Genomic DNA, 27,390 nt, shown 5'->3' with positions numbered 1-27,390 from the left:
CATACACTAAAGTAAGTCATACTGTGTTTGAGACCACATACCTTTGTCTGCACCAAACAAATGAAGCCCAAGAATGAAGTTTTGAGTGGGCCAAGGAATATTTTTGGGGCTGTGAGATTAGTGACAGTCCAAGTCCAGTGTTTGTTAGCAATGATAGCCTAGCATCTCCTTTTTTAAACCAAAGAAACAAACTTCAGAAACCAAACATGTCTTGGCTGATTGCCTGCATGTGGAGTGGTGTATCAATCATACTCATTTGATTTTTCACTGAACTATTCATTTAAGTTAGATTATTTACATTCAAGAACACATTGTAAGATTCTTGTACATTTTAAAATATTTTTTTCATGTAGCATACCTTTTTTTTTATCATACATCATATGCTAAACCCTGTATATTTCACAATCCAATGAAGATACAACCCTAAAATTTGTACACGCTATCTACTGTACACAATGAAAACTAAAACGATTTCAGTATGTCTTGAAAACATTTTAACTGCATCTCACTATACCCCTCAGCCCCTTCAGATGGTCTTTTGGAAACCAGTTGCAATGATTTAGCCTAGATTAGTCAGCCTATCAAAATAAAATGGGCAGGAATGGGGAGTAGCTAATGTGCTGCATTCATTAGCATTTAGAATTGGACATATGTGCATTATTGTGCCCCTAGTGCACATGCATGCTTTAAATATGAAGACTACATACCATATTCAAATTAACACATGAATACTAGACACACATTGAAGCACTGCTTTTTTCCAAGGTATTAAAAAATGTACCGTGTCAAGACACCTTCTGTATCGAATCAAATGTTGTGTATTGTAACACCCCTATTATCAATATCCATGTTACATTGGCATGCTGAGTAAAAGCAATTGAGCAACATTGTGATCTGTGATGGATCATTAAAGAGATTTTTTTTAGGGGGAGAAAGACTGAAATTAGAAAAACTCACGCACCCCAGCCGCAGAAGCAGCCATGCTGTCTCCCATATGAGGGCTCAGAGGGCCTATGTGCTTGTGCTGGAACATGATGTCATCGTCTTCCGGGGGCTTCCATATGTACTCTTCTCCGTTTCCAATAAACACCGCCTCCTGATTAAGCGATACAAAGAACAAGCTGTCTAAATATGCTTTCAGGCAGCTTCATAAATGTACAGTATGTTTCTGATTTCCAACACATGGATCAAAACGATGCAGTCATGCTCACTAAAAGGTCTCCATCAATGCCTTTTCCCAAATATGGGCAAAGACAAGAAACAGGCGGGACAAAGCTTCTAAGAGTGCAGCCAGGCTGAATTACAATGTACACTGCAGCGTGATGATTTTTATACACCCGTGATACATAGTTATTACATGAAGAGAAACGATTACACATCATTGTATTATTACAGGAATTTAGACAGAGAGTATGCAGGGTATAAAATTGATTTACTGATACTGATTTGATGACTCAACTACCTTGATTTTGGAACGTTAACAATATCGAAACGTTTAGCATCAGCCGACACTGACCTAATACACTGTTTTTACCTGAAGAAAGTGACTAAGGCTGAGCATTACAAGTAGACTATCACACTCAAACTACTCAAACACTGGGGAAACCCACAGCTGACAACATGACAGCAGACTGTGGGTCAGATTTGATGTGAAATTAGGAGCAATTGCAATTGCAATTGCATTGTTACCAAATGTTGTGATGAATGGGTCAACAGAAACCCTCTAATTGTCAGATTTGGGAGATCAGATATATTTGGGAGATCTAACCTAGCTATTTGTTATGGTGTAAGCTGAAATGTTCAGGATGAACATATCCAAAACTGAGGATAGAAAATCTTGAGGGAGTACATGGAAAGACTCTCTCTTGTGCCCCCTTTATAGTGCTGGTCCAGAATTCTGACATGCCATCATCTGTGCATCTAAGTCACGTGCACTGGATGTTGTAAAGCCAGTCTGCATTTTTTCCTCGACCAGTAACGTGTTTTTCTTTACTTGTGGATACTTGTTTGACTTTCTAAAGTCAAGAGAGCTGCTTAGAAATGTTAGAATAAATTGTGCCTGGCCGAACCTGTAGTAGCAAATAGATTCCACCCCCATGGACAAAGGTGAACAACAATAAAAACAAGGGCTGCGCAAGTCAGTGTTAGACTGTTGCTCTTCCTCAGTTGCTGAAATCGATTCAAATTACACACAAATAAAACCCTTTACGTTGACTTGTTTTGGCAAGAATTGTGTTGATGTAACACATGACATTAATGTGTGACTAGGTGACACTTTTGAATCATGTGACTCCAAGGCACCATTTTTTCAGTATCCTCAAATAACCTCAGTAACCACAAATAAGGCTGTTAAAATCATTGTATGGTCAGAATGTTCTACTGGTGGTGATTTGATGTGTAAGATATATAGTCTTGCTGTCATTGAAAAACAAAGGCTGTTTAGCCTTTAGCGGAACGTTAGTGGAAAGGCAATGCGGGAGTCATCGTCACGTCTCATAAAAACCAAGACAGGTGTAGATTTGAGCGTGTGTCTTTTACCCAAGCAAGCAAAAAGCCCTTTCTTCTCTACTGGTGATTAAGGGTCGTGAAAAGATTAATCTCCAATTTAAACATGATCAATTTCCATTTAAATTCAACCAGACCACAATTAAGTTTAACACAATGAAAATGATTTATTAAACAGTCCTGATTCAAGACCTAGAAGCCAGTGGTTTGCAAAGCGTGTCCTCTAATGGAGCATTAAGGTCAGCGTAATGCAGGTGGTTTTTGCACTGCTGATTGACTAGCTCATCTATAACCGCTCAGTGGATCTAATGACATGAAGCCTAATGCCTTCTCTCCACCTGCCAGTGGGGAGGGAACAATAGCCTTCTGCTTGCGATGCAGTTTCTGCTCATTCCCACGCAGGGAAAAGGGAATCTGAGCACAAGGGTGTGCATTTTCTTCTAAGATCATTTTCATAATTCAGATTTCGCTATACTGCTATTTCCCCTCTGCCATCTTTTACTGGTAAGCAACGTAAAGGGCTCAAATGTGAAAAGCTGCAGTTTACTGCATAGAACCCTGGTCTGACCATTTAAGGCAGTGTTCAGTGTTGAGGCATAGTGGCTTTCATCTACGACGCATTTCGCTTGTCTCCACGCTGAACGCCTGTGTGCCTACGACTTGCGTTTGACTGATGGGTATGCAGGTATTTCACTCGGGCTGCGAGTTTCTGTTTGTTGCGTCATCCTGATGGCAGAGGGCTGCTGGGTATGCCTCAGTAGAAATGCTAAGTGGACAGAACTCTTGCTAGTGTCAGGATTTGGAATTGTTTTCTCACAGAAGCACATAATTAGGGAGCATTTGTGTGACACACTTTCCATTCCCTCTGCTCTTGTGCTTCCCATTCAGAGGAATGGCCAATGTAGCCTTATGTGTCATGCATAATGCATGCAAGGCAGTATGTAATTGACATACATGCTGTGCCTTATGTTTCTGTATGTGTATTTACATATCTCTGCCTACTGCAGCGTAACCCCGCCTCTTTTATAATTGAGTGCTAGGACTTATCTGTACCTGACATAATGTTATGCCTTATATTTTTGTATGTGTATTTATGTATCTACCTACTGCAGTTCAGCCACGCCCATTCACATTGCAGTTCTCAGCCAATCAAACTTAGCAAAAATGGCTATTTTGGTTCATTCTAGCTCATCTAACTCAGTATAACTACAAGTGGATCTGTAGTGCCCCACCACTAACATTTCCAAATTAGTTCCTTCAATCAGTGATTGTCAACCTATTTTTGCACTCAGCGGTTGCTGTTTTTTAATTACTCATGTGTAAGAATGAATGAGCTAGTGTGTGTGCATTAAATGACAAAAACAGCAGAAAATAGACAAACATTTTTCAGAACAGTGGTTTAAGTCATCCTTTTCTGACACAATAACTAACAAACACTTTTAACTGTGTACTGTCTGTTGTTACTGCGTTACGTTTACAATGAGGCTAAACTAAACTAAGCTGAAGTCTTACCCGAACTTTCAGCTCCATCTTGCCGTGTGCTGTTCATTAGTGACCTTTTTTCGATGAACAAAACAAAAAAGAGCTTTATTTTAACTGATCATTGAGGTTACTTTACGTAGTTAGCCAAAACAAGGCTGAAGTTCTACTTCTAACCCTCTGTTCCACCTTAAATAGTGGAGTAGTTACATTGTGTACATTTCAACAGCAGAACATAACTGCTGCATTATTTAAGGTGGACTGGAAAGTTTGAGTAAAAGAACAACTTCATCCTTGTTTTGCCCACTAACTGGTAACATCAGTTCAAATAAAGCTAATTTTTGTTTTGTTCACTGAAAAAAGGTCCGAAATGAACACTGTTAGGCTAGTTTTCGAGTTCCTCGCTCTGGCAGTAGGCAGCTGAGAATCATGTATGTTAGTGATACCTACAGAACCTTGTGCCACAACAAAACCAAGGATTGGAAATTTATGCCTGTAAAAAATGCCTGTATCCGGCCCCAATCCAGATTCGGATTGGGACATCCTTAATAATAAATATGCACATCCATTTCACATACTTTTACATATTGCCACTTTACAAATTTTCAAATAATCAAGAGATAATCTTCAAGTTCACTCAAAGGTCATATTGTTGCTGGTTGTGGTTCTTGTGCTAACTCTCCGCCACCTACCTTAGGGAAGGATGGCAGGTTAAAGGCCTCCACATTTTTGCGTGGAATCTTCTGGCTATGTGGATGTGGTGGGGGCGGGGCTGGATGAGAAGGCGGGGCATGTCGAAGCTCCCCACTGCTGTGCCGCTGCTGCTGCCCAAGGCCCTCCTCCGTCTCCGTCCCGTTGTCCCTCTTCTGGGCAGCTTTGTCCACTTTGCGGACTTTCCTGATGCATGCATACTCTGCCGTCTCCTGAGGCTGCGGAGGCTGGTTCACCACCTGGGGGAGGGTCTCTGGTTCTGGGATGCCGCCTTCTAAACCTTCGCCATCTGGGTCAGGTGGGGCCGGGGTGTTAGCAGGGACGGCCGGGGGTGCGGGCGTGTCTGTCTCCCCCGCTCGACCTCTTAGTGAGTCTTCGGGACATCGTGTGGGGGAGGAGCGGCGGCCCACCTCCGCATATGTGTGTTCCCCGTCTTCCCCAGATGGTATCTGGGGCAGCTGGCGGCCCTGTGAGCGAAGGTCCGAGTTCGAGCGGCGGCTGGGAAGGAGGAGTAGGTCCATGCTGGCGGGACGGTTCTTCTTAGAAGATTCTGAAGAGAGGACACAGATTTAATACCTATACCAGAGCAAGCAGGGTTTTGAATATATAGTATTTAAAAAAAAAGGACAAAATATTGTGGGCTAAACTGCAGAGGCAAAGGCGGCACAGACAGCGCCAACCCTCACACAGTGGGACATCTACGGGTGGCCCTACTCCAGAAGAATGGAGAAAGTGAATCTTATCCCATCCCCAGCATGCCCAGACTCTACATCCGAATTCAAGGCAGCTTGGCGACCTCAGTAACGCTATCAAGCAGTGCAAGAAATGAATGTACATACTTTTGCCATTGCAGTTGAGTCTGTTCATCTCATGGAGCTTGGTGTCTGACTTACTGATGGAGCGCAGCTTGGACTGCCGCAATATACTCTAAAAAGACAGAGAGCAGTATCAGTATAATGTACTGATTACACAGTTTAAGGCACTCAGTGCAAGTATGCGCTTGTGTTTCTATGGTGGATACAGGACAAACTACTGGTCTGTCATGACAACTGACCGGAAAAAAAAACACACTGGCGGTACAAGATAGACAAGTCATTAAACTACACTGAGGCCCTATCCACATGTATCACTGTATTTTTAAAGGTAGCTTTTTCTCTGGGTTTTGGCCTCCCGTCCACAAAAGCACTTAATCAGAGACTGTTTTTCAGTGTTTTCGTGCGGACTGGCAAAATGCAATGCTAACATCATGTAGTAAATTTGTGTATGGTTGTTGTTGCATGTTAACGCCCCCCTCCATTCTCATGTCAGTGTTTTAGGGCCTTTTTGTGTTCTGTGTGGAATTTCGGGAAACATCTGGATACATGTGGACGAAGTCTCAGGATACAGCTTGTGCTTATGTTGCATTATGAATTGCATAGTGACACAGTGTAGCGTTTCTGTACTTGCATTAAGTCGGTTTCTGGTCTAATACTTGTGAAAACGTGTTACAGTATGCAGTATTGGGGTACATGATTATAATGAGAAAGTAGAAGGTATTCTTACTACAGGATTTAGGTAAAAATTGTGTTAAGCTATTAAACAAACCAAAATACATTTGCAATACAACAATGCAATTAGCTGATGACTGATGTTAGGGCTGCATGATATGAAAATGCAGATGCTCGAATATGTTTTTTTAGAGTAGACTTAAGAAAACACACAGCTCTTGATGAAAATAGTCATCATATATTTTTACAAGATGTAGAAGGATCTCCATGCAATATACTGGGGTTCAAATCCTTCCTTCAAGGAGCACATGCATGGATGTTGTAATTAGAAGATAACTTAATCACTAAGTAACAGTATTTGATAAAAAAAAAAAGTGATTTATTGTATAGCCCTAACTGAGATGCAGGACCACATTTTGGCACACATGTTCACGGTAGGTTTAAATGGGAGGTACCTGACAAGAAAGAAAACTTCTCTTCCTAAAAGTCAAGGTTCCTGAATGGTAATTTTTTCAGATATACATTTCTAAGAAAAAAACATTTAGTTGGTAAAGAACGTTTACATTATGTGCTTCATTTTGACAAATGGTGCTTTTCAAAGCCATCAATGTTAAGGTTTTTTTTACGAGCCAGAAGTGGTTCTCCTATACGGTCACTCCAAAGAACCCATTTTGGCACTGTTAAAGAACATACAATTCCAAAAGAGTCAAAACATGGAACTTTTTTTCAATTTGTTAGTGGACTATCTGCTTGACTGCAGCTTTTCTTCATACAGTGTCCAGACAGCAATTTTCCCAGTCTAAAGACAAACAACAAAAGCCAACAAGCTTCAATATAACGTGAAAGAATGAAAGAGATGGTCACCATGTCCATGAGTCTGTGCTTTCTCTCTTCACCCGAACCATTGTGACTCTTCCCCTTCCTGTTGAGCACAAAATACACTAATCACTCAGAGCACCCATCCAATATTATCAGTCCCCAAACAAATAGGCTGATGTCTGAGATGGCTGCAGGCTTTTAGAGGGTGGATATATTAGCAAGGAGGATCATGAGGCCTCTGACTCCCTAGACAAAAACGGGATCTGGGCCAAGTCTTCTGCTCAATCACGTAGCGTAATCGAATCGGCTTCAGCAAGGCCATTAGCGAAGAGAGCTAATATGTCATGATTATTTGAAAGCAATTACAGATTATATTCAGTACACCAGGGCAAGGCTCATTCAGACAAGTGAAAAGCGCCTCATGTCATCATGGGAATTCCAGCAGCTCAGAAAACGGACTCATGCTCTGCCCTCATGCTAACTGCCCACCCACCTTTTCCTCATACTCTCCGGAACTTTGCGGAGCTTCGTTTTTTTGCCTACTGTGTTGTGGTGAAGTACTTTTTTTTAGTGTCTTTGAGCAGAACTGTGTTTACTCTCATCGGAAAAACATCAGTCAGCTGTCACCTCTGAGTTCCCCCGCACTGATTAGATAAGACCGCGGGACGTGCAGAGAAAGCTCCAGATTTTAAAGTCTAGACATGAAAAGACTCCTCTGCTCAGACGACTGACTGTGGGCACACATACACATTCATATTTCATTTGATGGTACAGTTTGATGAACTCCAGAAGTTGTGCTGTGTTCAAACATTATACCTCAACGTATAGAGAAGCAGCTTTATGATCTACTTCACTGTACTTTAAATGAGTAGATATCATTACAGGTTTACTTCCGAAAGAGAGGGAAAAACGATCACTGAGGGCTCAAAAATATTACTGGAGAAGTATCTTTTTTCCCCACATATCATGCTAACAGGTTCTGAGACGAAACCCTTGATATTGCTATGCAATATATTTCTCTGTATCCCACACTGGTGACGGCTGAAAGACACGAGACTCATATTTACAAAATATAGGTGTTTAAGGATCCCTACTACAGCTACAGAGTACTGTAGCACTACTAAGTGTGTCAGTGTTTATGGTCTGTGGGAGAGTGTCTGTTCCGGTGTCGGTCTGAATCCGTAGGAGTTCCGTGTGTTAAGAACTTCCACTCACCTCTGGCAGCCCACACACAGCACAACGATGAGGATGGTGACAACAAAAGCCGAGGCGGCGGCGATGGCCCCGAGCAGCAACACCTTGCCGTAGGGGGGAGCAGTGAAGTTTACCCCGTCCTGCATCGAGGCCATGTGAGAGTGTTCACATACGCTGGCTCGTTCACTCCCACCGGCTATCTCTCTCTCACACACACACACACTTTAAAACACACTCTCCACAGGATCTGAAGGACAGAAAGTGGAGAAAGGTTACAGTTAATGGTATGAGAGTCAGTTATTAAATACTGCTTTGTATCAATTATTATTGCAATTCTTATTATTTGGGTTTGGTTTTCTAGTAGTCTGTTAGTCTCCTGATGTCCTTATCAATGGGAGAGCTCGTTTGGAATGATCTGCCTTGATACACTAAATGTTTGTGGACACCCTTTCTAATGATTGCATTCTTTAAGCAGTTAAATGCTTCATTATTAATCAATTCATTAAAGAGAAATAGAGAAGTACTGCCAATAGAATAGGACTCTCTGAAGCAGATAAACATAACCCTATTGGCACCTAATGCATCCTGCCTTTATGCTCTGTCTAACCCCCACCTTAAGACGGTTTACATAATACCTCATATGGAGGAGATCCGAGAGGAGATCAGTTCGGGGGGTTGCAACATGTGGGCACTTTGGATTGGCTGGTTAGACCTTGTGAATACTTGTGTAAAGATAACAATCCAGTAAGGATAAAAGAACAGCATCTCTGACTAGGACTCATTTAACCTTCACTGGTCCTGACACACTGTGAAGCAGTGAAACTGTGTTCTCTGGAATGATGGTGCTCCATCCAATACTTTTGGTATAAGTTGGGGATGGTGTGGGATGATGATCATCCAACATCCTGAACATACTTTTGTCACTAAATGAAATCAAATCCTCAAAGCAATGCTCCAAAATCTAGTACAACGCCTTCCCTGAACAGTAAAGACAGTTACACCAACAAAAGTAGGATTACCTTTTTAATACCCTTGATGTTAGGGGAAAAAAACAATGAGTAGGTGTCCCAATACTTCATCATGGAGAACTTTTTAAATGTAGCACTTTCACAAAACCTTGTCTCAAATAGTATAGTACCAAAAACAGTTGGCTAGAACCCTTTTTGCTGAGAGTGAGTTAGGCCAAATGTCAACTCACACACGAATAAATGAAGATTCCCTGCGGGCCTCTCTCTCTCCTTCCCTTTCTCTCTCTGCCTTACTCACACTCTTGTTCCCTGAAGCCCTGTGTTGCGCTGTGTGAATGAAACGCAAGAGCGTATGAGAGAAGAGGAAGCCCCAGCTCCATCTATCTCCATTTCTCTCACTTTCCCTCTGTCATTTTCGCCCCATTGACTGTCACTCAGCCCCCGACTCGCACTATTATCCTCGGCTGCCTCCGTTCGGGGGGCATTTTTGATCTTTTCACGCTGACAGATTCACAAGCATCAGGCACTAAACCTGGCCATAGCTAGAAGTGCTTCTCCTGCTGGGATTGAGCAAAGGCAGTGGCATGCACGCCTAAATGCATTTTTTTCAGATCATACACTGAGCCCGTTCCTTGGGTAGCATAACAGAGGAATTATTGTTGCTAGGGAAGATCAGAACCTGATACTGTAAAGTCTTTGCTAATTCAGGCAGGCTGAATGGTTACAGTACTGAGACCATTCATGTCATTCATAGGACAATGGGGCCACTGGGACCATTCATGTCATTCATGTCATCCCCCTATACAAGGCTTGGGTGATTCAACATGAAGTAAGCAACAGAAGTGTAATGGTACGCAAAAGTCCCGGTTCAGTTCACACTACGGTTTGGACCTCACAGTTCGGCAGGAGCATGGTACCACATGGGAAATAAATAAATAAATAAATAAAAAGAAGACACAGCCTGTAGTGTGTTTATTAAGCAGTAAGTGTAAACGTTAGTATGTTCAGTGTTCCCCCCACACACACCCTACAATGCAGAAACATTACCCTTTTCCATCCTTAATTTCATGCATCAAAATAAGATGCTAAAAGCCTGAATTTCAGCAAAACACTTTCAGCATTTTTAAATCCAAAGGTGAGAACAGTGAGAGAAAGAGACATAAAAACGAGCATTGAAGTCATAAGCCCCACCCTTTGTCAAAAAAAGCCAACCAATACAAACGTAACAGGAAACACTTTCAGAATGGAAGCTAACATTACTGTTGCACATTGATGTTTACCCTTTTTTTAAAAAGAAATTTTACAACAAAAAGTTGTTTTCTATTTGTAAAGTATTTATCTTTAATATATTTGCAGGAAAGTTCATTAAAACTTCTAAATAATTTTGTAAATACATAATTCATCTTTATTGTCTTCAAATTTTATTTATATCGCGCTTTTCACAATGGATGTGGATCACTGTCATGCTAACGTATAAAACAACCTCAAGCTAAATTTTAAAAGCTGACAGCAACATTAGAGTTATTTGATAACTGAGCAATTCATAATCTACTTAATCAACTATTCATTTCAATCATCAATAAATTATTCAAATATTAAAATAGTCATTTGTTGCCATTTGTATGCATACTTAAAATGTTTTCAGGGATGCGTTAAAAATTGAATTAAAGTAATGATTAATAAAAAACATTTAAAACAGCTTTAACATAAAACATTAATGATAAAAGCTAAACAGCCAGGTGAGCAGGAAGAGGCAGGGACTAGGAATGGATAAACGGCTCACCTACATTGCCTGGCAACAGTACCAGTGAGTGTTTCTACATTATTACATATCAATTTTTAAGACCATCAAAATGAATAAATCATACAAGAGTACTTTCCTAAACAAACCCTGTGAGACACAGTTATTCAGCACACATACAGAAAAACCATGTGAATATGTGAAAGACTGGGATGTTGCCTCTATCTGTGAAAAAGATGTGCAATCCACTCATAGTGCCCCTTCCTCCCCCTCCTTTCCCCTCATTTACAGTTGTGTAGACTCCAATGCCTCTGGGGTAGCTGTGACCCAGACACGCAACCCCCATCTCTCCACCCACAATACCACCCCCCCTCCTCCCATCCAGACCCCCGCCTCTGCCCCCATGACCACTCCCTGACTCCACAAGAACCACCTTCTCAATAGGGGACATCGCAGGGCCGCTGACAGGATAAAGAGAGGCTCACTGAAATAAGCTCACATAGGAACAAATGTCTAGTGTACTGTTGCCCGATCACTGTAAGCACTGCTGTCCTCCTTTTCTCCTGTTAGCCTACAGAGCATTCCCTGTCCTTCACATGCCAGCGGGAGATGTGAATGAACACTTCTGAATGAGATTCCAGCCCTGAATGGGTCATTTGCTTCCCACTTCCATGTACAGGCTGGCTTTTTATTCAGAACCTCCACATTGCCCTCAGTGGAAGGAGCAGTAATAGTAATATGAGCATTAGGAAACATCATATGACAGCCCTTTCCTGAGAATGATATGGAGTGTGTGTATCTGTGTGTGTGGGAGGAACGGGGGGGGGGGGGTGCTTTGTGTCTCTGTCTGCTTGTTTGTTTATTCATCATGGTCTAATTTGGCAGCGCATGGATGGCGAAATCAAAAACGAGCGCGTTTTAATCATTTGGCTCATGATCGGCGTAGTATCAAAGGGAGCCGTGAGTCATGACAAAGGCTAAAAATATGTTGGCGTACAGGCAAGCTCCGGCACAGCTAGATGTCAGAAAAACGTGGCGGGAAAGAGAGGGGATGCAAGGAAACGTTGTAGTGCTCCCTCCCTCGGCAGCCTCTTTTTGTCTCTCCCTGGTTCTCGGGGGGAAAAGAAGCCCTTGTTAGTTTGATGTGGTTTTCGCAGGCGAGTAAACACACCCAAGACTTGGATTCCATCTCAAACGCTGCAGGCGCCGTCGGCACCTACCGCTAAACTCTGAAAGAATTTAAATCGGAGCTTCAACACACCAGATTGTTAACACACTGATCCTCAGTGGACCAGTGGCCTGTTCTCCTATGGACAAATAGGTGTGTCTCTTGAATGCTAACCTTGAGGGTTGAAAAACAAACAAAACTAAGCTCTGAAATGAGATTTTGTTACTCATCAATACGCACACAAAATTCTAGATATTCTACATATTCTACATGATTTACACAATAAGTCTTACAATACATGGACATGACCTCGATCATTTTTGCTGTCTATGATATTGCTCATTGTGTTTACTTGCGTGTTTGTTTACATTAGAATGAACATCTGCGTTCCTTTGTCATTGGCGAGGATGAGTCTGTGAACATCTAAAGTGTAGGAAAAGAGTGCAGTACGCGCAATGGGCCAGTATGTCGACTTTATTTAAAACCAGTGGGAGATAAGCTCGCTATATATCCAAAGAGGTGCTGCTATTAAACACAGTTAAAAAACAGCACAGTTAAATAGTTTGACAGCCAAAAATACATCTGTCAAACTATTCATAGTTTTCAATAGTATCGGTTATCGTAATTATTTCTAGAACAATAGTATCATCCAAAAAATGTATTGTGACAGGCCTACGATATTCATTCAGCATCTCATTCACTTAGGTCCCAGTGGGCCCATAGCTTACCTGGAATTACTGGATGCAAGGAAATACCCAGCAATGCCCTCTGGACACAGCGCCAGTCCATCACAGGGTACCACATACACCCATTCGCATCTAGATGACAATTCAGTATGGTCAAATCATGAGTATTTTGGGAGGTGGGACAGTACCCAGAGAAAGCCCACACAGACACAGGGAAAAAGACAGTACAGAGGCACAATTACAAAAACTAAGCCACTGTCCAAATACTTATGTCCCTGACTATCAGTCTTTAATGTCTCTTGAAAGTGTATTTTAGGGACTTGGTGGCACAGGTCTTGTAGTGGCGGATATAGTAGTGCCAGCACTACACACACACACATGGCACCATGGAACAATCATGCCAGTGTCACTACTGTATTGTTAATAACAACCCAAATAAATTATGGTCAATGATGGTCTGTCCAGTGGTTAGGAACTGTCCAGTGACAAATGAGGTAGACAGAGGCCGATAAATCGCGCAGGCCACAAAAAAGTATAAAAAATAGGTACAGCCAGAGGACAGAATGAATGCTGATTCATTCAACATTCAGCTTCGGTCCACATGCGTTATAAAAAAAAGCCAGAAAACACCTCACAAGAACAGGCCGCTGCCTTGAAATCTCGCCACAATTTACTGTGCACTGTGATCCTGGACCTGCTGTCGTAAATATCACCCAAATGCCTCCTGCCACCTGTGTTTCTCTCACAAGCATGAAACACTCTCCCACTCCTTTTCAGGGTCCTTCAATCCACACCATGCAGTCGTTTAACGCTTCCTATCTTTTACGTTCTACTATAGTGTTGTTGCATTTCCACTGAGGCTAAGTGGTTCCACTATCAGGAACACATGAAAAATCTCTCTCTGACTAACTCGTCCAGTAGATCTTAAGATGTGCTCTTATGGGTGAGCAATACACTCTCACTGATCCAGAATTCTGTGTATACAACTTTAAAAACCTGCAGACATCAGTTTATCTAACGTTTCTTCTGAAATCAAGGTGTTAACAGGAGTTTGCAGCAGTCTCAGCCTATTCTCTTCTGGGAATGGCGTTACACTAGATCATAGAACACTGCTGTGGGGATTTGATTGCATTAAGCCATAAGAGCATCAGTGAAGTCAGGTACTGATGTTAGAAGATTTGTTCTGCATTGCGTTTTTAGGATTATTAGTGGCAGCAGAATGACCCCTCCCCCCATTAGAGATGAAATACAGTGAAATTAGAGTGCATTTATACATACAGCATCTTTCACCAACTGTGAACTGGCCATTTTCACGCTGGAAGATACGAGCTGTACCGGTCTAGGATAGTAACGTTAGCTGAGGCAACCTGGCCTTAGCATTTGTTTGTTTAGCTACATGTGATCTACTGTGGCTTTCCTTGGTCCGAAAAGTGCCTGGAGGCATGAAGCACCTGTGAGCGTTGATGCACTGTGCCGGCGCGACTGTGCGTGCCTCCATTACAAACAATGGTTCCATTACACTCCATCACTCATAGAACACAGTTCCACTGCTCCACAACCCTTTTCTTGGGGACTTTACACCCCTCTAGATGACACAGTAGTGGATAAGGAGTGGCTGGATATTCCCATTTCGGATACTATTGCTGTGCAGCAGCAGGTTAAGCTGTAAGGTCTGGCTGAATACAAGCCATTGCAGAACATACTGGCTACAGTGATCTAAGTGGGGCTGGGTTTTCACCGATAGCACAAAGATGATTCCTAAATGGCCAAATGTGCATCACAGTGAACACTCTTTTGAGCGTTGAACTTAACGTTAAAGGTGGCATAGAATGCATTTATGGAGTATTTTAAATATGTAACTTTGGCTGATGTGTTTTTATACATCCATATACAATGCTGTTATTTTACCTTTAATCATACATGCAATTCTTTCTCTGCTTTCACTGGCTGGTTCATGGCACTGTCATGGCTCACCGAATTCTTCCAGAGTCTTACCATATAGTGTTGCACAAGAGATTAAAGCTGGTCAGCCAGTGGTAGCTTTTAGCCTTACACAGTAATGGCTCACACAACATTCTGATGCTTCTGATGTGTGGCTGGCTTTTAGCCTAGCACTAACTTTTAGCACAGTACTCCCTCACTACCCTGGCTTAAGCAATTCATTTTCTAGCATGATCAGCCAGTAATGTGCATTTTCAGTCTCAGAAAACTGAGTAAAATGATCATAAGCATCATATTCTCCCAAAGTGGGCAAATTTTACTAGGGCTAGCAGGGCTTTTGCTAGTTGACTGGATGGGTGTTAAATTCGGGGACAAGTAAAGACTATTAACATATAAACATTTTTGGGGTTTTGGAAATGCCCCATTTTACAGCCCACGGTATGTCAAGAATAGCAAAAATACAATTTTTGATTCTAGTGCATGGTTTTAACTGGGCCTAGGCAACAACTGTGAATTGAACCCTTTTGATTGCCCACATATGAGTGTCAAAAGCTATCAAATTAGATTTTATTAAGTAAACATTTAAGCAGTGATTGAGGGTCACGGTATGTCACTTCCACATACCAAACTTCAATTATTCAACTATGCCAAAAAATACAGTTTTCCATTCTAGAGCACCGAACACATCGAACCACACATAGAAAATGAATGAGATCACAAGATCTTGTGAATGTGTGTATGTCTACAAGTGTGCTCATGAGCTCCATTAGGAGACACTCCACTATGCCATTAGCTTGATCAGATGGAAGCTGAAGTCAGTTTTTGTAGACAGGAATCCAATTTCTGCAAACCATCACTGCTGCTTTGTGTTCCGCTTTTGGCCATGCAGCCTAGGCAATTCCAGCACTGAACCTAAACTGCAAACGCTCTGTTAATGGATCTAGGACGCAGAATGTAAACATTCTGTAAGATTACAGCAGGTGTGGGACGCCTTAAGCCATGTCTTCAGGGCAGTGGTAGTATGTCTTAGTTCAGAGAATTAAGGTCAGGATTACATTTTAAGAAAAGCTGATGCATCAACCTCAAACAGTTACAGAGCGAGCAATGACCAGCCTCCCTCTCTGTTAGGTGTTCTACTTTGGCAGAACATTTGCTAGGAAGTGGCACCCATTTGAAAGCCAGAGTGTTGTGTGTAAGGACACAGTCTGACTCTGAAAATGTCAGATGTTTAATATTTTGGGAAAGATAGAGATTTGCAGGATGTCTGTGAGTACAGTTTGCTAGAAATATGGCATAAAAACAACTGTTCTCCAAGGGCAAACATTTCCTCAGCTTCAATAAATACAAAAGGCCTCAGAATTAAATCAGTCCCATTAGATGTAACTGTAGTTCTTAACTTTCTTCTCCAATTGGCCTACTAATGCTTTCCCCATAAATGCATTCTTTCACAGCAAGTGTTGAGAGGTTGATCACACTATCAGCAAAAATTCCAGTCAACTTATTGCAAAATGGCAGAAATTTAAAACCAGAGCCAAGAAGTTGCCCAGAAACATTTTTTTTCCTATTAAAAAACGTCCTCAGTTACCCCAGTAACTGCAATGAAAATGGCCATGCTAATGAGCTCATCCTCACACCCTCAGGTTTCACACATCGTAGGGCTCTTGGTCATCTCTCAGCTAGATTGAGCTGAATGGCTTCAAACACCACAGCATCACTTGTAGGGCTGGGGCGCTGTGTTGGCATAATCAACCTAACCGATTACAAAATTACGCTGATTTGCATAACGTGCGTCGATGCATCACAAAGTAGCGAAAAAAATCGCCCGCGTGCATCTAAAATGGTTGGTGTGGTGCAACAGATAACACCACTACCTGCCAGTAAGCTATTACACCATGTGGGAGATGGGGGTTCGATTCCCAGTCTGGGTGACTACGCTGCACTGCATCAATATCAATAACAGTCCTTAGGCAAGACTCCTAACACTATATTGACCCACTTCTGTAATATTAATAACCTTGCAACCTTGATCCTAAAAGCATCTACAGATGTTCTTTGTTCTTTATTCAGTCATTATGTCATCAGGAGGTGATCCCAGTGATGCCATGGGTGGTTAAGATGGCCATGCACATTTGCAAAGCTAACGTGGTAGTCTGATAGCGTTGTAACCTGAAATGATAGTTCCCATTCTCCTACAAGCCCACTCAGTTGTCCAATGACTTTGCATGTGCAGCAGTTCCAGAAGATGCAGTTGGCTGCTTCATGTGCTAGCATTACTGTAAAGCTGTCACAGGAGTAAGCATTGCTATAACCAGCGAGATGTGGCTTCATGTTTGGACAAATAAAAAGCAAGGCAAAGACAGAAAACAGCTGAATCAGAAAACCACATCTGTGCATTTGTGGACTGAGCTTGGAAAGGTGAATAGAGCTCATCAGCTGGCCACTTGACACGTGTGGCCAGTTATTTCGAATTCCAACGGTGGAACGTCTACTGAGCTTCAGTCGGCAAGGGACAGGGTAAAGGTGCCGCTACATACTTCTTAAAATGTCAGTCAGAGACAGCTTTCGGAGTGGTGCTCGAGCAGGCTGTGGAAGTCGGCCGCAAGTGCAGATGTATCCAATTGCCACCTCCTCTATAGCCCTGCCAATCCCTATAATCTCTGGCTCTCACTCTTTCGCTCAGGCAGACAAAATTGCCAGACTGCCTCTCTTGCCCCCCACCTGACCAATTCCTCCTATTCCTTTGCCGTTCCTGCTCCCTCGCTTAGTCCGTCTCTAACCCTAGGACTCTCACTCATTCTCTCTCACTTTCTCTTTCCTTCTCTAATAGGAGTGACACCTTGGCACAGCAGTGCAATCTCCAGGCCCAGGGTGTATCGCTTTAAAGCCTGCCAATCTTACGCAGTGTGCATAGAACTGTGATAACACCTCCATACACACACTCACACACACCTACCCCACTGTCCTCCCCTAACAGCACTAACAGAGCCTCTTTCAGCAGCCATACCACATATATACCTGAGGCTCTGTTATAATGCTCTAATCCTCCAGCTCACACTTCCACTATATCAGAACGGGGTTCAAATACGCCCTTGGAGATGAGGATAAAGAATGCAAAGGAAGGTCAGGCTTGGTGCCTGTGGTCACCAGATCATCAGCCGTTGGCAGGTGGAACTTCATTAGTTCCTCAGTTCCCTTCTGGAAGCTGACTGGAGTAGGCCCACTGTACTGCCTGATAGCCTAATTAACCAGCAAATAGCCACCTCCTCCTACAGCTTAATTGCATGGTCACGGTTGGGGAACGGACTAGAGTCTTGTCCCCGCTGTGCTGTCTCCGTCTTCACTTTCAGGCTTCATTTGCAGTTCTAAAAACAAAAAAAAGGAGGGACTCACGCATTCAAGCGAGACAGGACATTTTCATGTTTAATTAGTAAAAAAAACAGCAAAATATGAGCAATTATTTAAGCAACACAGAGCATTCCTCTCAAATTATAATCACGTTATGTTTAATTCATGTGATGACGCGGCATAACTGGAGACAGCTGATTCAGATCCTGTGAAGAAGCGCCACTGCCTTAGAGGCAAATGAGAAAGCATTGCGTATAATAAAAAAACACAAATAACACATTAGACTGAAACACAACTGTGAGCATAAAACACATGCAAACGCTGCACTAATGACTCACAGTCATAAAGGAGTGGTTGTATTTCGACAGACTGTCATTAGGATCTTCATAATTGAAGGGAAGATGCTTTGAAATCATCGTAATCTCCTTCCTTCGCAAAGAATGAACTCTAAGCCACTACTTTCCTGCTTTTAGGCTAATTGATCTCTGATGGATCTGCCTGGCTTCCGATTTTCCTAATGCGGCGCTGCAAAAACGCTGCTCCCTGTTGGTCGTTGCCTGAAACTGCACAGCCATCAAACATCAAAACATCAAATGAGCCCCACACACAAACCTCCCAGGACCATCAACACGTCCAAACTTCCGCAAATAAGGTCACTAGCGCATGAATAATGTTGCTCATTTGGCCGCTGATTTGTCTCCGCTTCGAATCCTTTTTCGAGAGTGAAAAATCAGATCACGTAACAATGGCAGAAGCTTCATCCCAGAGTCAGACACCAGCTACCGTTTCCCTGCCAATTACTGCCCTAGACAGAGAGACACGTACTGAGAGAGAATGAGAGGGAGGGGGAGGGAGAGGGAGCGAGGGAGAGAGAGTTGGGGCAACGGCATGTTTTAATTACTGTGAAGCCCTAGATTTCAGAGAGAGAAAGAAAGAAACTGGCACGCCCCCCCAAACCCCCGAGACACGACTTTCTCCCCTTGCTCTCTCTCGCTCTCTCTCTCTCTCTCTCTTTCCTCTCCCCCTTTTTCCTCTCTATTTCTCTCAGCCTCTCTCTTTTTCGTTCCCCTTCTTCCACTCTCCCACTCTCTGAATGAGTCCCTCCAGCATCAGAGGCAACGAGTGGGGGGACACAGATTTCTCTTTCATCTGAAGGGAAACAAAAAGAATAAGTAAGCAGCCATAATGGACGAAAAAACTTAATTAAAACAGACAGCAGTGGGTCTGAGCCCTCAACACAACTCCAAAGCAGGTGCTTACAAAGGATCTGCTGGTTAAAGGAGGTGGTAAAACTCAGTTTACTTCAGCATGAACTTCTAGGAGGGCAGTGATTTAACAGGGCTGGTGCAGATCTGTGCTCTGTTTCTGGTTTCTGTGTCTTTTCAGGGCAACAAAACAGTTCCAAAAACATTCATGTTGTGATGGTACTAGGCCTAGGTGACAGGAGGATATCGGCGATATCAGCAAAGGTAATGACCCTTACACCTCAAACCAACAATGGACTGCCTCAAGAGGTGTAACGTTAAAGCTATTTCAGGGGGACCTCACAGTCATCCCACTTAAACATCATCAAAAATCTGTGGATAGAAAAGAACAGTGCATGCAGAACGACCCAGGAATCTCAAACCCCATTTAACTGGTATTAACATGCACCTCACGTAATCAATCACAAATGAATGCCAAAACACATAGCATTCACACCTGGCATTTTAAATGCATCTCCTGTGACAGCTTGTTATCAGAATTCTCACATCATTTCATCTTTGCATCATTTTGGAGGAGCATGGTAAGTTAGTTAGTTAGTTAGTTAGTTATTGCAGCATCGTCAGCTTACTTCTGTGTTCAGCGGACGGTGTGGTCATGTGGTTAATGTGTATGTTCCGTCTGGGGCAGTGACGTGGTCTGACGCGGGCAGGGCTTTGCTGTCAGATATGCATTAAGATGCTTTGGCATTTACACTTCAAGAATAATGTGGATCGCCCAGGACTGGGTGTTAATGTCATGTGAACAGAGCCTCGCAGAACCTCAGAACTAGATGCAATATGCAAAGAACAAAAACGAACTTAATGCCTTTTGTAAATCAGGTCATCTTTTACTTCCTCAGCTATTCACAGCAACAGAGTTAAACCAGGGGTGCCCATGCCCTTTGCATCCCACTGTAACAGTCAGGACCAAATTGAGTGAACCACAGAGCAGTGCAAAACTGGCTCGATGATCTTGATTTCTGAGCGCAAGCGAAAGCAAAACAACAGAAGCAGGGTAATTTAGCTCCCGAATAAAGAACGCTATTCCTGTGCTGAGACGATGGCAGCAAGTCTGACATGCCGGCGTTGTGGCTGTCCTTGGTCGGGGTCAACCATGTCCAAGCCTGGCTCGTCATGCTTGTGCTGCCCTCGCTGCATGACATTAATAACGGACTGTTCGAATCTTTGTATTGCGCTGTGATGAATCGCAGTGACAGAGAACAGTCATCCAGTAGATCTGACAGATCTTTTAGGACAAAAATCGTAAAGGCATTATCTGCTATGTGGACAGCTCTTCTGGAGATAAGGGGTTCCATAGGATTTACTGATTATTTTGCACAGTTCTCGCTCCAGTTATATTTTCATTGATATGCCTAATAACATTTTCTGAGACATCTAAAAACTCCAGAGTCATAACTGGGTTTCTTAGCTTTACTTTCTTTTTTTTCTAGTTAAATTAGTCATGCAAAATCTATTTCTTGGAAATCATATTATCATATTATCGCATTAATGGCCTTTACATCGATACTGCAGGTGGTTACAATATGCATGACTCATTTTGATATTTGAGTGTCTTTAAGTGAATGGATGTTTTGTTAACTGTGGTTAAGGGTGCAAAAAAGTAATGATGTAAGCTAAAGTCCATGTTTCAATATTACACAAAAAATACAGCCCACTGTCAAGGGATATTGACAGGTTTTCATGTTAAGTAATGGAGGCTGCCACTTCAGATTAACTAATAAGCTAAAACTAGGCTGATCAGGATAAATGAGACTTCTTGTTCTCTAAACAATGTCTTTTAGCCTCAGTGGACAAATGTGCCAGTGTGTTCGTTTGTCAGTGAAATGTATTTTGTGGAGACAGAAGTGATCAATCTGATTTTCAGCCCTAATATGCAACCAGCGATCGTACAATAATTTAGCCGATCCTGAGAGCTGGTCAGATCATATGATTTTGAAAGTTCCAGCAGCTCTATGTGAGGTCACAGGACCCTGCAGACCTCATTCAATCACTAGAAAGCAGAAACCCATCACGTGGTGTGTCCCAATTGTGTACTAATTAGTAACACTTACTAGCTTTTAAGCATGTAGTATGTAATATAGATATAAGTGTCAAGGTTTAGTATACTAAGATATTCTAGATGCATGTGCACAATGGACATTATTATCCCACAGTGCAATAAGTACAGTAATATTCTCTCATACTAACCTGTTAAACCCGCACTATGAAGCTTAGTATATGGTCTATCTTAGCTATTGGGATGTGGTCACATATTTGTTTGTCTTCAATGGATGAATATAAAACTGTGTCATTTTACTGAATTGTTAGCATGCATATCTTCTTCCTGTGATTAAATGTAATAAATATGTTTCTAATAATGGAACCTTAAACACTCAAGTACCCCTGCACATTCCTACAGTAAACATCCTCACCTACCTCAGATATTTTACATGAGTTTCATATAAAAACTTTATGTAGGCCTCTCTTTATCCATCTTTCACACAGAACATCTGAAATATGTGGCAAAATAATCACAATATGGTATTTCTGCCTATGGCGTAAAGCACTAGTCTCCACGGTTCCACATTACTGTAGGGATGTACCCCTGATTTGATCCGCATACCTTAAAGCTGACTGCTGTTTGATATTGATCCGATCCTTGTGTTTCTGTAATTAATACAGACCCACAACTAAAATGTACTGTTAATAAACACCAGTAAACATTAGTAAAATCACTTTATTTTCAGTCAATAGAGGGTATTTATTGACCTCACATTTCTGCTGGAACACGCCCCCTTTAGTTGGACTGAGACGCAAACCATTCTGCAACATGGCTGCGTTTATTAGGGAAAACGGCCAAACTGACAGTGAAACAACTCTGTTTGCTTAAGTTAAAGGCAGTTGGTTTTTTGGAGCCATCCAACCAAATTACCAACAAACTAATGGCCCATGTACATCAATATGTAGCCAGGAACTTCTAGGGCTACTTCTAAGGCTCAAATCAAACACGTTTAGAGGATAAAACCTCTCAAGTCGAGTGAATGGCCTTAAGATGGTTTTTGACTATTGTAAGGCACGTTTAGTTTTGTACAGTCAGTCGCATAACAGCCCATTTCCTGCTTTCCTAAGGCTTCCAGAAGTGAGTAGCTGCTCCCTGTCTGTTTTGCTTTGATTTGTGGGATAATACTGTACATCGTAACCAGACTCAAAAACCATTCTGAGTATGTATCTCTAATATTTGAGTGTTGACACTTTTATCTATACTACACTCTACTGGTAGAACAGAGCGTTTCCACAGTAGTTTCATTCCTAACCAGGCGTAGTTCAATGAATAAAATGGAGTAGACTATCTTTTTCATTGCAAAATAGACAAATATTTGATGAAAGAGTGATATAAATCACCCTTTCCTTACATATTAACTAGCAACTATCCTCTTATTTGAACTTTCTGGTCCACCTTAAACGCTGCAGCAGTTATGTTCTGCTGTTGAGATGTACACAATGTAACTGCAGTACTATTTAAGGTGGAATGGAGAGTCAGAATTGAAAGCCAACTTCAGCCTTGCTTTGGCTGCTAACTGGTAATGTTACGACACTCATCAGTCAAAAAACTCTTTTTTTGTTTTGTTCCTCACTGTAGAAGCTGACAATCATGTCTGTTAATGGCGCCTTGACGCCAGATGGCACACTGCTACAACCCAACTAAGAATCGGAACTGGGTCGGAACTTTAAAAGCCGATACCTGATCCAATATTAAAAAAACCTGGATCGGCCCTGATCCTGATTCACTGGATTGGATTGGGCCATTCCTAGATTACTGTATATAAATATATGTGTATACTGTGCAAATGTTATAGACGTCCAACCTAAGAAGCTTGGTGGACGTGTCTGGACTATGAAATGAACACCAAGCGTCAGGGACACGTGTGGGCAGCAGTGAAAATCTGTGTTTATGCAGGATGGATTCCTCAGAGAGTCCTCTTTCCGTGCCCTTTAACACTGACCTAAACACATGGCAGTCGGGGAGCACTGACCTTCCTGTAATGGCTGTCAGATTTGTGGAACATCTCTGTCTACAACAGACACACACATATACACACACACATAGTCTTACATAAAGCCTCTAATACTGCTTGCAAACCAGAACTTCAAAACAAGTCATTGCCTTTGATTCTCTCTCTCTCTCTCTCTCTCTCTCTCTCTCTCTTTCTCTCTAATAGTCCAGAGTCCAGAAAACCCGACCAAAACAAGCACAGAAAGAAAATAGTTAAGAAGACATAAAATGTTACATCAAATGGCAAACTTGGATTCAAGATGCAGCTGTGTCTGCAAGGCAGACAAATCCATACTTGGCATAGAAGAACTGTTATGGCGCAGTGTGGTCGGCACCGTGACCGGCACTTGCGCTATGTTTGTCTGCATCATAGCAGTTGAAGGAATTGCCTATTGGCTCCCATTATGTGTGTGGGTTGAGTCAACATTTTTTGTTCTTCTCCACATCCAGGAAAACAACAAAACTATTGTCTGGAGTAATCGGCCACATGATACAGATCAAAAGACATAGATATTAGGTTCAGAGAAAGCTGGAGTATCCCTGTAAATATGAAGGGACTCTTACAGAAAGCATTTGTTCTGTTCTATTAGAAACCAATTTCACCAGTGTAGAATTGCCTGTATGACCGAAGTGGGCCTCGCTGCTTATCACCCAGGTACAGGCATACACAGGCTCTCTCCAATCTCATGGTAAGATCAGGCGCTCATATTTACACATTAGTGCATCACTGATATGGCAACAGGTCAGCGGCACTGCAGTGCAGGGAGATTTCTTCCTTTTATATATTGCAGCCCAGAAAGATTAAACGTGTTCCCCTGCCTCCAATGAGCCTTGCAGGTACTCTCTTATGACTCTCTTATGATGTGTACATGCTTGGCTGCTCCCATATGTGGAATTTTTACATGGCTCAAATGGCCAGGGTTTTTCGACGCCTTGACTGTTGCTAACCACAGTTGCATCATAAGGAGCGAGAGCTACCTGCCTTAACCTGGCGTTAAACTGACTTCCAGTGCTGAAAGCAAGAGTCCATTCATGAATTTGGGAATGTGGGAATACCCCTGAATAAGCAGAAAAAAGGAAAGCTGCTGGTTTCCCCTCTGGGAGACAGTAGAACAATGTATGAGTGCTATGAATATCGCATTATATCAATTTGTATTGTATTGCATCACTGTTTTGTGACTTGCGTGTTAGCTTAAGGCTAATATAACAGCTTGCGAGTAGAGCATTAGATCAGGACACTATAAAGCACAGCTTCTGTGCATTTCCAAATTAACCGAAAATATAAAATAATTTTCAGCCACTCCTCGTATTTGCTGTACTGAGAAGTGTATTGAAACTCTATCATACTGAATAAAATGATGAATTTTATTAATCATTATACACATACAAAATAAAAATAGTACACTAATAGTACATACAGAATGTTCATATAGTTAAAATTAACCAAGAATAAATTGTAGTCAACACACATTCTTTCATAGCCAGAAATCCCATTCAACCTAATGAATTTAGATTGGAGTTTAGGTTCACGATATAACTTTAATTTTTCCACTGTTCCACTGTGTTGTTGTAGCTAATCAAATCCAGTCAGGCTGGAAAACACAACACATTTGCCATATTAATGTTAAAAAAAACAGTCATGCACTCCCTACAGCTTCCCTTTAGTCTAACCTTGTGAAGCATATATAACCTCACAACGGTCGCTGCAAAAGAACACATTCATGGACGCAACTTTGGGCTTGCTTATATTAACTGTAAACATATGCTAGTTTACCAACCTGCTCGTATTTCTCTTACTCAAGCACCTGATCTAGCTGAGGTCATCATTTTCCGTACCCTTTCACATAATAGGGGCTGTTTGTTTTAGCTTTTAGCTTCCTCAAGAAACCCCTTCTTCTAGGCATGTTTACTATTAGCAAAGAGTTTGTTGAAGCTTTCTAGAACCTGAGAAGGGTGACTCGTTTTCCTCGGTGTGAGCATCTGACTTTTGACCTCGCACTGAAATACATTCAAGTGCAAAAAGAAAAAAACTCTCCCGTTGTCCAGGTCGAGCTACTCCCCTTGTGATCTCTTTTACTCATGGACAGAGGTAGCATGTTTCCTTCTGTCCCCACCAGTCAACCGGAAGGTTATATGATTGAGCAGCCTGGCCCCTGAGTCTGAGTCATTTCAAACACACCCTCAGAGCTCACGGTGAGCGAGTGTGTATGTGTATGGCCAAGGTGTTATCTCTTAGCAGGGTCCAAATTTGCCAAGACTGACATTTTGGCATAGCTGAGGGATTGCTGTTGGTCCTGAAACAAATGTGAAGGTTATAAAAAAAGATTGTATACAATTGTAGATACGGAACACTGCCCAAGTTACAATTTATCGAGGAAGTGGAGGTAGGGACCAGCTGCTGGCCTCTAAAAGCCACCGCAGAAAGATATTACCATAAAAAAATACCCTCTTAATGTATGAAGCAGTAGTTAGTTACCTACTGTAATACCACAGTCAAAAGAAAAGAGCGTACGGCATGTCTGTGTGTGCACAGAGCCATTCACACCACCAGCAGCTGTGTCTTATTTTCAGCTCTGGCCTTCCTCTGGACCTTCCACACCAGCATCAGCTCTGGCAGACTATATGGACTGCAGTGCTTCCTGTCACCTACACCCACCAACAGGTTAATGGCTAAAGCAGGGCGGCGTGTGAGCACAGCAGCCAAACCCCTGCATGCTCTGTGGATGCACTACCACTAGCAGCAGCAGCCAGAATGTCTGCCTGCCAGAATGCTGATAAACGCCAGAGCAGAGCATGCATCAGTGCAGGAGAGCCCAAGCTCCACACCATTGTCTTCTCACGCCTTGGACTATGTGGCGTTTCTGCGGCGCGCGCCATTCCTCGCTCGCTCGGCTTCAGCCCCACCAATCACGACGCGCCCAGCTGAAATAAGCAAAGCAGCGCCTGCAACCGCCGCAACAGAAAAAAGAAATAACTGGCAACAAAAGCATACCAAGGTAGCTAGAGGATGAGTGGCTGAGTGAATCAGCTCTATCGCTGCTGGGCTAAATGATAACGCCGGTATGGCAAGAGGGGGGGAAAAACGCCTCTACCTTGGATTTGACACTACGGGTCCTTGGGGGGAAACCGTTTCACTGCTCGTGCAACCACAAAGGGCAATGCAGATCCATACGGCTGCTGCACACGTGTCGTTTGGCTTTAAGGCAGCGACTGGGCTCAGTGTTGCTAATGCATTACGTTCATTTAGGCGCTGCTTTGGGGGTGCATCAGTATACTGGTCTGCAAAACACCGCTGAATTGATTATTCCGAGCCGTATTGTGCAGGTGGCAATGAGGGGAAAGGGAAAGAGGCGTCCTCGAACGCGCGCGCTCCGCTTACATTCACGCATATGTACTCACTCAGGTTAGAGACTGGTGGGGGTGTCCGCCCTGCTGGCCCCTCTCTCTCTCTCTCTCTCTCTTTCGCTCTTTCTATCTCTGTGGCTGAAAATCGCTCTGGTTCCCCGTGGCCCTCCGTCACCATCACCATCAGTTGTCCGCGACGGGCTCGGGATCGTGCGTGGCGGGGAACGCGCGCGCGGCGTGCCATTTGACATCACGGGCTCGGCGCGTTCCCATTGTGTTAGGCTTTTCGGGGCAAAGCGGAGACGACTGAGGACGGACTGCTCGAGCTGCTCCACGTTACTGTAGAATCGTGCGGATTCGTGCCAGCCGCCCCTCCACTGACCGCTCCTCCTTCTCGCTTCCCCTGCCCGGTGTCTCGCTCTTGCTTGGGAGACGTTACCATGTGACAGCGCTCTAATGGCATCTGCGCGGCGCGCCCTCTCCTGGCGCATAGAGGGAGCACAGGCATGAGGCATAAACAGTGTAGTCATGAGCACACACACACACACACACACACACACAGGGTGAATAGGAATCAGCTTAGAGTGATGCAGGCAGAGGTTGGACAGGAGGTTGTACACCACTAGTACATGCGTATTTGCTCCCTGAGCACTGGGTAGGGCCTCCCTTTGCTCTCAACCCAGACTCAGTTTCCACAAGATGC

At 42.8% G+C, this 27,390-nt stretch overlaps 1 protein-coding gene across 2 annotated transcripts in view; it reads right to left on the bottom strand.

Moving 5' to 3' along the window:
- LOC140557420 (uncharacterized) overlaps positions 1-27,110 on the bottom strand; it is a 32,040-nt gene extending 4,930 nt beyond the window's left edge. The window contains exons 1-6 of one of the 2 annotated variants that reach the window (XM_072681827.1): positions 26,742-27,110; positions 8,217-8,442; positions 7,047-7,104; positions 5,535-5,622; positions 4,677-5,245; positions 962-1,096 (exon numbers count right to left, since the gene is read on the bottom strand). In XM_072681827.1, the coding sequence (XP_072537928.1) occupies positions 962-1,096; positions 4,677-5,245; positions 5,535-5,622; positions 7,047-7,104; positions 8,217-8,350 (984 nt within the window). In that variant the 5' untranslated portion in view covers positions 8,351-8,442; positions 26,742-27,110. The remainder of the gene's footprint in view (positions 1-961; positions 1,097-4,676; positions 5,246-5,534; positions 5,623-7,046; positions 7,105-8,216; positions 8,443-26,741) is intronic. The other variant, XM_072681828.1, reaches the window with a different exon arrangement.
- Positions 27,111-27,390: the final 280 nt, after the last annotated feature.

This window comes from Salminus brasiliensis, chromosome 6 (assembly GCF_030463535.1).
Source record: "Salminus brasiliensis chromosome 6, fSalBra1.hap2, whole genome shotgun sequence".
Taxonomy (NCBI): Eukaryota; Metazoa; Chordata; class Actinopteri; order Characiformes; family Bryconidae; genus Salminus; species Salminus brasiliensis.
Note: the sequence above shows the minus strand (reverse complement) of the source record. Positions and strands in the feature narration are given on the sequence as shown.